At 42.8% G+C, this 12,411-nt stretch overlaps 1 protein-coding gene and 1 pseudogene across 4 annotated transcripts in view; one reads left to right on the forward strand and one right to left on the reverse strand.

Annotated features, from left to right (window-relative positions):
• The first annotated feature begins 2,124 nt into the window (after nt 1-2,124).
• LOC103009488 (RNA-binding protein 7-like) lies at nt 2,125-2,846 on the forward strand (annotated as a pseudogene).
• A 4,417-nt stretch (nt 2,847-7,263) lies between these two features.
• CD83 (CD83 molecule) overlaps nt 7,264-12,411 on the reverse strand; it is a 193,722-nt gene continuing 188,574 nt past the window's right edge. For 3 of the 4 annotated variants that reach the window (XM_057555710.1, XM_007173970.2, XM_007173973.3), the window contains 2 exons: nt 10,214-10,320; nt 7,264-8,838 (listed from right to left, as the gene is read on the reverse strand). In XM_057555710.1, coding sequence (XP_057411693.1) covers nt 8,710-8,838; nt 10,214-10,320 — 236 coding nt within the window. In that variant the 3' untranslated portion in view covers nt 7,264-8,709. The remainder of the gene's footprint in view (nt 8,839-10,213; nt 10,321-12,411) is intronic. The other variant, XM_007173971.2, reaches the window with a different exon arrangement.

Consider the following 12,411-nt stretch of genomic DNA (forward strand, 5'->3'; position numbering starts at 1 on the left):
GATTTCCAAGTGAAGTCACATGCATGGGTACCGGGGTTAGGACTTCAAGACATCTTTTCAGGGAGAATGAAAGAATGCCATTTGCAGCAACAGGGATGGACCTAGAGATGATCATACTAGGTGAAGTGAGTCAGAAGGAGAAAGACAAACAGCGTATGATATCACTTATACGTGGAATCTAAAATACGACACAAATGAACATATCTATGAAACAGAAACAGACTCACAGACATAGAGAACAGACTTGTGGTCGCCCAGGGGGTGGCGTGGGGAAGGGAAGGACTGAGAGTTGGGGATTAGCAGATGCAAACTAGTGTATATAGAATGGATAAACAACAAGGTCCTACTGTATAGCACAGGGAACTATACTCAATATCCTGTGATAAGCCATAATGGAAAAGAATATGAAAAAGAACATATATATATATATAACTGAATCACTTTTGCTGTACAGTAGAAATTAACACGACCTTGTAAATCAACTATACTTCAATAAAATTAGTTTTGTTAAAAAAAGATATCTTTTCAGGGGACACAATTCAACCCACACCTACTTTTTCCCAAATGCAAGGCAGATAATAATCAATCATAGGATTTTCTGCTGAGTACCCATCACGATCCTTCTCCAAGCAGCTGTCCTGACTACACCTCCAAGCAATCAGAGCCAGCACCTCAGGTGAGCCTGACTTGCCCTCATGAGTCCCACTGAAGGGATGCGTCTGTAATAACGGCAATGAGTTTGTCAGGGAGATCGTGCCAGAGCCCCTCAAGCCCAGTGCAAGTGGCTGCCTTATGCAGGAGGTGGGTCCTGCAGAGGGGTCGCCCTGGACAGCCCTGTTGCCAGACCATCTCCTTCTTGGTCCAGCAGGTACCATGAGACGTGACCATAGTCTTAAATTCACAGAGGAAAAGGTCCCCCTGCTTTTTCTGAGTCCACAATCCACGTGCACTGTAGCATGGCCTGGTTCCAACTTCACTCCAGGCACACATTTCTCCTCCCTCCACCCCCTGCAAATTGGACACAGTGATACACAGCCATCTCGCAGGGCTGTGGGGCAATTTAATTAATGTTTATAAAGCACTCTGAGGTCTTCAGATGAAAACTGCTGTGTAAGTGCAAAATTATTATTAGTTCTCAGCCCCCTGTCCCTTGACTTCTGACATGGGCTTTTGTTGTTCCTGAATGGGAGCCGTTTATGGTCTGTCCAGCTGGCTCTTTCGGGCACATAGGCAAGTACATACACATTTGCAGAATTTTTTTCCCTTTGAGAAAAGCATTCCAACTCTGTGGGATGTCTTGAAGCTTTTCAAGGTCTGAATGTCTCCCTACTTGTCTCTACTGAGTACTGTAATCTACAAGAGTAGATTGTAAACAGGCTACTTTGGAAAAGAGTGAGGGGGAAAAATGGTCAATTTGAAGAAACGGCCCCTCTTATAATGAAAACTAAAACAATATCTCCTTCTCATGCAGAATCTAAATGAATCACTAAGTGAGCTCTGTCTCCCTTGCCCAGAGGGATTCTGTACGTGTTTATGCATTGAAAGGAGGAAAGAATAGAAGATTTGCTTTCAGTGCCCAAGTTTCACTTCCTTCCTTCACTCTAACTTCTCAGGAACCATGGAAACGAATACACCCCACCTAGATGATGTTTTCCTGCTAGTCTTTGTTGCCTAACTGTGCACTTGCCTGAGATCCCTTGGGGAGAATGAAATAAAGAAGTGGAATCGAAAAAAAGATGTGTCTGCAAGTGAAATGCCTTGTCTCTGAAGGAGAGAATGGGGCTCGAGTGTAATTCATCAAGCTCTGGGGCAACAAACAATGTCATAAGGCACCATTTTCCTTTTCTCTAAAACGTATTCATACTCACCCCATGATACCCACACACAATCCATTAGGATCCCTTCAAGGTATCTTTTGTTTTATCTTAACGCTTGGTTAGCAGGGTCTGTTAGTCAACTGCTGGAAGATTTTATTTTTAAAAATCACTAAGGAGCAATTAGGTAACATGTAATCAGTTGGACAAAAGTATAAAGGCACAGGACCAATGAAAGATGCAAACGTGCTTTCCCTTTCGTTTTCCGGCCCAGCCCAGTGGCCATCCCCGGTTTCCTGGCGCAAGTGGGATGGTCCGTCCCAGCACTCGACAGGCTGGGCCAGTAATAAAAGTGAAAGTTCCAAAAGATAAGGATGGTAAACCAAAGCAGTTTGTGTTTGTGAATTTCAAACGCAAAGTATCTGTTCCTTATGCCATGAATCTGCTTAACGGAATCAAACTTTTTGGAAGGCCCATCAAAATTCAGTTTAGATCAGGAAGTAGCCATGCCTCACAGGAGGTCAGTTTGTCATATCCCCAGCATCATGTTGGAAGTTCAAGCCCTACTTCCACATCTCCTAGCAGGTACGAAAGGACAGGGGATAACATGACTCCATCAACGCCGATCATTCAAAGATCTTTTTCTTCAGAAAATTTTCCGAGACGAGCAGTAACGAACAGTGCTTTGAGACAGATGTCATATGGAGGGAAATTTGGTTCTCCACATCTGGATCAATCAGGATTTTCCCCATCAGTTCAGTCACATAATCATGCTTTTAACCAGTCTTCAACCTCCCAGTGGCGCCAAGATACACCATTATCACAGCGAAAAGTCAGAATTCTCATCCCTACATAGTGGATAGACATTATAGCCGTGAACAGCATTACACTGATCACGGGTCCAACCATCATTACAGAGGAAGCAGAGATGATTTCTTCTATGAAGAGAGAAATCACGATGGCTGGAGCCATGACTATGATAACAGAAGAGACAGTGGTAGCGATGGAAAATGGCACTCATCTCGACACTAACAAGTGTTAAAAGGATGTTTTCATAGGGTCATTCTAGGCTCCTTTGTTAAGTTGTTTCTGGGAATGTTTTCTTAAAAAACCTCTATAGAGCAGCTTTACAAGTTGCCACATTTCTTTATAAAATTTTTAAAACGTAATTGCAGTCCAATACAGAAATGAGAAGAATTGTGGTTCTAGTTTTATTACATAAATAACCTTTCACCTCAGGGTTTTAAGAAGAGGAAAGGGTTTTATGATAAAGAAAGTGCCCCAATTCCTAACCATTTTAGACAATTGAGGAAGGGATGTATTTTATGGATTAGTTGTATTATGAAGCAAATATTTTAATTATCTGTTATCTTTTTGTATTGCGAGAAATTTCTTGTTAGGGAATCAGATTTTTGGTGTATATAATGGAAAACATTCAAGTTGATAGTCTGAAATGACTCAGTATTTTGTTAATAAATGAGAAAATGTAAATTCAGTAATTCAATTTACTAACATTTGAGAAAACCTTTTGGTCAAGTTTGGGGATTAATCATATTATTTAACTTCTTAGAGAACTTAAGTGTAAGTTCTGTGACATGATCTTGAGTTTTACTGTAAGTGAGCATACAAGTATACATCTGCACATGCTATTTCATTATAAAATTTTAGAATTTGCTCATTAAATCATGTTCAATGTATGACTGAAGTCACTCAGGAAGTTAAATATCTCTAAATGTATTTTTTTACAGTAAAAATACAGTGTTAATGTAAATCTTTTTCTGGAAGAACAAAAATGTAAATGCATAGTCAGATAAAATAGTAAAATGTTTTACTGAAAGTATTCTTTTTTGGGAAAAAAAAGGTTCACAAAACCCTTAAGTGCTGCCTCTATCACTCAAATTTCTAAAATTTTAACATTTTCAAAGTGCAAGGACACATTTTATTATGGAGATTGTACAGGTTTTTTTTTTGTTTTTGTTTGAACATTTGAAAGAATTTAGTCTAAAACACTTTGATTTAAAAATTTTAAAATCTTGTTTAACAAAACTTTTATGTATCAATATGCCATTTCCCTTTCATTGTAGAACTTGTTTATAAAAATTCATTCCTTGAAAAATTTGGATCCTTTTTAATACTAACTACAACACTTGTACTATGTTGCTTTTTAATATATCGAAAACAAAACAAAACGAAACAAAACCAAACAAAAAAGATGCAAACGTTTGCTATATCACTGTAAACACAGAAAAACTAAACCAAAAGAGCACAGATGTTTCCTCAGTCAGCCAATCGCTGATCAAATGTGATATCAAATTATCTACAGCGAAAACAAGGAATATTCTGCTGGGACAGGGAAGTTGAGGCAGGACTGGGAGTAAGGATGTATAAAACCAGGTTTAATCATGTAACGTCTATGACTGTCCTCTTATAATTATTCAGAGCCCTCTTAGCTATTGGGACATCTGTGACACATGGGAACCTTTTCTGTGGTCTAAGATGATTAAGTTCTGTAAGTTATGTAGAGGTCAAGATGGAAGGGGTTGTTTCTTTCTTTCCATTCCATTATTTAAAGAGAGGAAAGGAGAACTAAGTAAAAAAAAAAAAATCAGATACATAGATGATACATAGATAGGTAGATAGATAGAGAGATAGATATGGAGATAAGGGGAGAGAGATATCAGCTAGGATCATAAGAAAACCCAAGACTGAAAATTGAGAAGACAACATGTAAGAACCAGCTTGTTTCCATCCCTCCTTCTCTCTTCCATCGATGCTCTGCTTCTTTGGGCTTCCATCAGCCTCCTGGATGGCCTTCCTGCTTCCTGTCTCCTCCAGCTCTTTCATTTCATCCTTCACTTTATTTTCCTGGTTATTGTCCTAGAAATGGATCTAATTCTATGGCTCCGCAACTCAGAATCTTTCCATACTGCCCCGCTGTGCAAATTCTCTACAGTACCTTGTCCGTCTTCCATCATCGCCTCCTTCCTGCTTGGTCTGGGCTGTGGGTGCCCTATGCCTACAGAAACTCTCATACAATCCTCCGTTCAAGTGTGCTCTCTACCTTTTTACCTTAGAGATTGTGCCTCTGCCGTTCCCACCACCCCTGACTGTTATTAGCACTCAAAATCCTGCTTATCTCTCAAGTCCAAGTTCAAATGGAATTAGTTCTGTAAGTCCTTCTAAGGTGCTCCTAGATGAATGGGAACACTACCAGTCCTTTTTCTGTGTTCCCACTATCTTTGAATAATTCCCTAATGTTAAGTAAAACACGTAGCTGTGCATATGGCTCTGAGCTCATTTCTTCTTCCACTAGATTATAAGCTCCTTGAAAGGAAGGACCGTACCTTGCTTTTTTTTGAGTATTACAGAGTGCCAGAGTGAATGCTCAGCAAATAACCTTATGCTTAATTTCATCCATTCAACCCACACACAGAGATATTACAAAAAGGCAGGTGGTAGAATTTTAATTTCTTATGCAATTTAAAGTTGAAAATTAGAGAAGAAACCCATCTGGTCTTGAGACGATAATAAATAGCAATAATAGTCTCTGATCAAAGAACTGATTAATTGTATCTTCCCCACCAGTTAGATCAAATCTGGGTCTCAAACATCAGTTGAAAAACTATGAGAGACAATTGTTGTTGAATTAAGCAAAAAGCTCCTATCCTAAGATTTTTAGGCCTTTGGCTATTTTACATAGGAAAGATGGAGTATTAAACGATTTACCAGGTAATGCAGCCAAATAAAGTTGCCAGTGAGGAAAGAGTCTGGGAACCAGACTGAATTATTCTGAGACTCCCAATCTTACTGTGCTGTGGGGTTGAACACGAGTCTCAAGGACTCTCTGCGTCCACAGGCTGCTGTGCGATCTCTCCTCCTGCGACCCCAGCAAATTATCAGGCTCTGTTGGGTTCTGTGAGTGCGGCTCAGTATTTTCTGTGATGAAATCTGCTAAGAATTACTATGAAAACAAAACCCACAGGCCTTCTTTTGGGAGAACGTGGAGCTAATATTCATGTCTGTGTTTGTGTCTTGGGACATCCCAAGGTGAAATTATTATAACCATAGATCTAATTCCATAGACAAAGCAGGGCTCTGAAAACAAAGCTCTCCCTGGCAATAGAGACAAAGAATAGATATGGTCGATGATCATCTACCTCCTCTGAAATACCTTGAGAGGCTTCAATGATGGCAGTGGAAAAGCAGCCACTGTCCTTGATAAATTCTGCCCTTCCCACCCTGACCCTTCTCTCTCTCATGTTTCTCTTACACACACACACACACACACACACACACACACACACACACACACCTTTTCTTATACCAAAGACTAAGTATGAATGTTGAGTCTACCTGATTTCAAATTTCCATCATTTATTTTTAGCTTAAATCAATCCAAACTGATGAAGGGCACCCCCTTCCCTGGCCTCTCAGGTACTATAATTCTAACGACCATGAAGCATTTAGTTTCATCTTGTATTAATCCTCTGAAAGCAACATGACTCTCCCACCAAGTCAATTCTGTTCTTTTTAACAAAAGCACTTTATCAAATACTCACTGTCCTTGCCACTTTCTCTGCTGCCTTTTTCTCCTTTTTTGTTCTCAGGTTAATCTTGTTCTAATGTTACTATTTGCCAGATACTGGGCTAGGCTCTTAGATATATTATCTCATTTAATCCTCACACAAGCCTAATTAGCAGATACTATTTTTATTCTTATTCTAAAGTACCGCCAGCTGAGGCTTAGAGAGGTGAATCCCCTGCCCAAGGCGGTAAAACTTCTAAGTGGTGAAGCTGGGCGTCAAACCAGCTAAAAACTCTTGAGTTCTTTGTTACCATGCCAATGGTCTCCCCAGCATTTTTGGTAAAGCATTCGAGGATGGAGTTGATTCCACTGAAAGGGAATCTACAGCTTTTACAGACATATTATGGGCATTCATCTTCACAAAGAGTCATTTTCCAAAGTGGATTCACCTATAATGCTTTTATAACTATTACAACCACCAACCACTTGTACTAGATTGTTCTTACAATTGGGGGAGGAGGGGTAATGGAACTATCTGAGAATTTTGAGTGAAACCCTGTGAATCCCAGGTACAGAACCCCTGACTTTACACATCCTTCTGAAGTAGAAACCCTCCTCCTTTCCATCCCTCTCACCTATGGTCATGCATGTGGTCAAGCTGATCATGTACTGCCTGGTGGCAAGACAACTCGAGGATGGATTCAGGAGCATCTTTGGGAAGAAGGGGATGCCGTTCCACAGACGTCTACCTGCCATAAATGCCCCCCCCCCCCACACACACACACTCAGAGGAAGGACTCAGTCAAGCTTTCAATTCTAGAATTTTATCTTGGGTCTGGTTCTCAAACTAGTTTACAGACATCCCAGCACTCATCTCAAAGTCTTACAAGTAGTTTTAAATATAAAAGAGAAAAACACTCCCTCTTCACATGCATACATTTAATAACATGAAAGCTATTACAAAGAGGCAAAAACACTAAACTTGGCATCCCTTTTACTCCCTAATATTAGCATGGGCAATATTCTCTTCGGAAAATAAGTAGGGAAAGAGCCAAGTTTGATAAGAGAAACGCAACAATTGCCAGAATGTCAATGGAACATTTGAGAACTCCCTTCTCCCCAAGGCCTGGTGACTCCTGAGTGTCCGTATCTTGGAGTACTTTTGGCCGGTGCTTCAAGAACAGACCACTGAACTGGCCTCACTTCCCCAAAGGAATTCATACAGAAGACTATGGGAAAGTGTCCTTTGTAGCCTTCTTTGTTTGGAACGATGGAAAACATAAAAAATGAAAAGCATTTTCTCATGCCCAGAACACCACTGCAATAATAAGGATAATGACCCAAAGGAGTTTGGAATTTGGATAGTGCTTTATACTCTTTCAAAGAATTTTCACATACGTTTTTTTCAATCAACTCATACATCAACCTTTTGGTTTACAACTGAGAAAGTAGAAACCATAAGGATCTTGTCCAAGATCAGACAGCTAAGTAGTGGGACAACTGGGGCCAGCATCCAGTTTGCACAATTGGTCCAGCATTTTCATCAGGTCCCTAAATAGCTCTCCCTCCTATTGTCACAGTTTCCAACTTCTTCTCACCCTCCGTATGCAGGTTGCTTGTCAGTTAACAACGATATCTAACTGAAGATACAGATTTCAAAAGAAGAAGCACAAATCCTTCTTTGACAAGTATACACAGATATAAAAATAATTGTGACATTCTTCTCTATTGCTTCTTTATGGATGCCTTTCCCAGATAAAAAGGCCCTGTTGGGGACAGTTCATCGACCTGTTGTTTCTGTGTACACATCGTACTCCTTGGTAATAGCAGGGCCTTCATGCCGGGAAACTATTTGCTAAATATTTCCCTCTGTCTCTCAGCTTAGCCTGTCACTTTCTCCCAGACATAAAACATCTGGGCTTAGACAAGAAAACACAGCAAATTCAGAGATGTTTTCCAGATGTGGAAGAGGACAGCTGTCCTCAAGAGTCTACACAGGGCCAACTCCAGGCATTCATATTTCCCAAGGTCCTTTTCCAACTGCATCTCACCATAGCTTTTCTAAGACTGAAAAAAAACCTGTCCGAGAGGTTGACCAGATAGCTGAATGAAACGCTAAGAAGGTCATAAAGAAGCAGCACTGGAAAGCACCCTGTAGGCGGCCCCATGCTTTGTGGTCAGGTCACAATTTTCAGGGCCCTGCTCACAAACAGTGGGGTGGGATCCACTTTTGGATGTTTCAGTCAAGTGAAGGGCTTCACAGGAAGGATGGTGTCTTCAGTGTGGGGCTCAGGCTTCTCCTGTCCAGTGAGACGTGGACGCACACCACGGAGCCTTCAACCTTAGAAAACCAATCTGCAGAAATCCTGCTCACACCAGTTCTGTCTTGTGAAGAGTCACTGGCTCCAAATCCTTATTTGGGGAGGTAACTGGGAGAAAAGCATGTTCCATGGCAGGTTTAAGAAAGTCGGGAAATATACTCTGCTGTTGTGCAAACTTCTGAAAAATAAAATCAAAGAGATACGTTGAGAAGTGAATAATTGGAAAAATGCTTCAGCTGTCACCTGGATTTAAACTCCGTTCATTAGAAGACTGGACAGCTCATGTGGTAGCCCTTGTGATGCGGGCTATGTCACTCACTCTACAGTGGGCTTGCGCTATTTCGCTGGTATCTCCAAACCTCAACCAGGAGTTACAGACTGGGGCCATTTCCAGACCCTAACATTAGGATTTCCTGCATGGAAAATCAGTGCCCAAAGAAACAGGCATTTGCCAACAAAAAACTAGAGTCACTCATTTTTAAAATTTACCGCCAGGTAATGCTAATTATCTTCTTATATGCAAATAACTCTAAAGACCAAGCTGTAAGTTTCCTGGGGGAAGGACATAGTTCTTATGCCTTTTTACATGCCCTCCAGTGCCTAGCATGATGCCTTATACACAGTAGGCGCTCACTGGAGTCTTCTGATGGCCTGACGTCCAAAATAGCAACCAGAGAGATGAGTGTTTGGCCAGAGTCAAGCAAGTGAACAGAAGGGGCCAGTGAGTGACAAGAACCAGCGTTGGAATAGCTCCTGGGTGACCGATGTCCTGGTCCCCAGATAGCCAGCACTTCCTGATCCTGCTGAGACATGTGGGACAGATCACTTCCTAGTGGGTCAGGCCCAGAGCTGGCCCTGCTCCCCTACGACCATGGTCAACCCAGGTGACCAGCCACACACAAAGAGGCTTGGGGGGCAGGGAGGAGTCTAGGCTGGAGTCTGCAACCAATAGGTCAAGGGCATGTCAAGGACGCCCAAGTACTGGCCAGCTGTCCTCTACCCCAGGCCACACCCTGTGTACCTCTGGCTTCTCAGGATTAATTCTTAAAAAGTGATGTCTAAAATAGCAACCAGAAGTACCAAAAAAAAAAAAAAGTGGTGGAAGTACCAAAATTATAAGAGGGAATCTCTAAGAGAAAAGAGTTCAAGGGCTGACCAAGGAGATGGATCCATCACCGGGGTGGCCGGGCTTGCTCACCTGCCTACAGGAAGAACAGCACCTCGCCCGGATGGTGGATGGGCAGGGTCCAACTTTCTTCCACAGTATCTACAAGGCCTGCTGGTGCTTTAGGAGGATGCTTTGGCATTTCACAAACTTCCATCACTGTCTTACTTCACTTTCTCTTCACAAGGCTCTGTGCGGAGCCACCAGATGGAGAACAAGCTGGGAGCTTCCCAGAGAGATTCTCACAGTCTGGGGGCCTCAGTAAGGCCAGGGTACTGAGAACAGGTCTCTTGCCATTATGAAATGACTCACACTGACTACAAAACGCATTCGATTGTTAACCCAGGTGATCTTTTAATAATGAGAGATGTTGAAGAAAGATACTTACGCAAGTGAAAATGATGAGTGTTACGTAGAAAATGACCAGAGCCAACAGCAGGACAACCTCAGCTCTGTATTTCTTAAAAGTCTCTTCTTTGCGTCCCTTAGAGCATCCTTTAAAAAGAAATAAGTAAAATATGAAGCCGTTGAACAGGACTCTTCTACCAGGATGAAAAAGCTAAGAATGTTTTGTTCTGGCTTTCTAAAGTCCTGCTGGTCTCCCCTTCTCACCCTCACGTCTGTACCGTGGGAAGGACATCGGTAATGACGGCGGTGGCCGCAGCTGGCGCTCACACTCACCCTGTGCCTGGCTCTGTGCAAAGGGGCTGACATCCAGCATCTCACTGAACCTTCAGGGGCAGGTCTGAGTACCCCAGTTTATAGAAGAAGGAGCCAAGGCTCAGAGAGGCTGAGGGATTAAGGCAGGTGGCAGAGCTGCCCTGCTGTTACAGAACAAGTCGATGCGTCTTTGTAGACCTGTTAAAGCCCCTCCACCAGGGCTGACAGCCAAGGGGGGGCTACAGAACAGCTCCCTGGGGGCTGCTAAAGGCTGTGGCCTCAGCCCCAGGAGGGGGGCAAGTGCAGGAGGAGGGAGGCCTTCAGCCCAGGAGGGGACAAGGCGGGGACAGCTTCTCCCCACTCAAGCACGACATCCAATGTGCAGCAAGGTTGCTCAGGGAGCTGGCTTGAGGACTGGGGCGGGAGCAGATGAAGTGCGTGTGACAGGAGGGGCTTCCGTCCTCAGGGCCACGGATGGGCCTCCAGACAGCTGTCGACCCCTGAAACTGGATTCAAAATTTTGTGCAATGGTCTGGGGATGGATTCTCACAGAGGTCTGTGACCGCAGAAGAGAAGGGCTGAGAGCCACTGATGGTTCTAACATTTATCGAGCATTCAGTCCCCCCACCCCAGGCGCCAGACCGAGCATTTCAGTGCAATATCTCATTCAACCTTCACCACAAGCCTGTTTTGTAGATAATATCAATATTATATTATCCCCATTTTAAAGATGAGAAAACCAAGGCTCAGGGGTTTCCCCAAGGTAAGATGCTAATGAGCAGCTGAGCTGATATTTGAACCAGATCCAAGTGGCTCTAGTCTGACCGCTCAACTTGTAGGCAGCGCTGCCTTCGCAGAGGGCAGGAAAGCAAGCCAGCTTTTCTCTACTCCTTTCCTCTCTGCTCCCCGCAGGACACGCCTGCCCTCTCTGCCCTTCCTGCCAGGCAGCTCGCGTTTCTCATTCATGTGAATAATACTCACTGAGGGAGCGTATCACGGCAGGTACGGTAAATGCCATGAAGACAAACGAAGCAGCGTAAAGGGCTAGAGATTGAGAAGGGTATAGGGTGTTTGTGTGTGTGTGTGTGTGTGTGTGTGTGTGTGTGTGTGTGTGTGTGTGTGTGTAAGACAGTGAACCAAATCCAAACGCTGACCCCTAACCAGTGATTGCGTTCTTGTGAGTGTGGGAATATTATCTTGAGTCAGATTCCTTTCCGCTTCTCCGTGGAAGGAGAAAGTAGCCATTGTACAAAGTCAGGGCCTCTGTAACAACATGTTTGTCATTTCAAACCTCAGCCACTAACAAGAGTTGGGCCAAAGTCAAATGCAAGGCGTATTTTAAGTTACATAAAGAAAAGTTATGGAAAAAAGTCCAAGGAGATAATCCTTGTCTTTACACTTGATTCCTGGTCTTACTGCATAGAGCAAAAATGTGCCTTCTGTCACGGGAACGCTATTTTCTTGCTGTACCCTTTTTCTTTGGCTTGAGTTGAGGTATTGGGACATTCAATTGCTGTAAAGTGGGAGAGAAATGCTGTTCTCATGTGAAAAAGGTGGAAACATGAAGCAGCTCCCTTAGGCCAGGTTAGAAAGCCCCCAATGAGCAGAATATTACACAGTTATCTGACATATTCGGGAGACTACCCAGTTTCTCTGTCTTCCAAAAATTAGACTTGGAAACTTCCTATTGGCTCCGAAGGACTCTTACATGAGTAAGAGTTGTTTGATTTAGTTGTTTGACTACATTTGGCATCCAGCCCAGTCAGACTGGGGTAGATCTGTCCTTATTAAAGAGAAAGTAGAGAAAGTTATGACATCCTTGCAGTAGAATTTAGCTTTCAGCCACAGATATTATCCAAAGCTTCTGAATTACAAGGTAAACTTGGATTGAGGGGATCAAGTTTAGGACCTACAGAAAGTGCCCCG

Source organism: Balaenoptera acutorostrata, chromosome 10 (assembly GCF_949987535.1).
Source record: "Balaenoptera acutorostrata chromosome 10, mBalAcu1.1, whole genome shotgun sequence".
Classification (NCBI taxonomy): Eukaryota; Metazoa; Chordata; class Mammalia; order Artiodactyla; family Balaenopteridae; genus Balaenoptera; species Balaenoptera acutorostrata.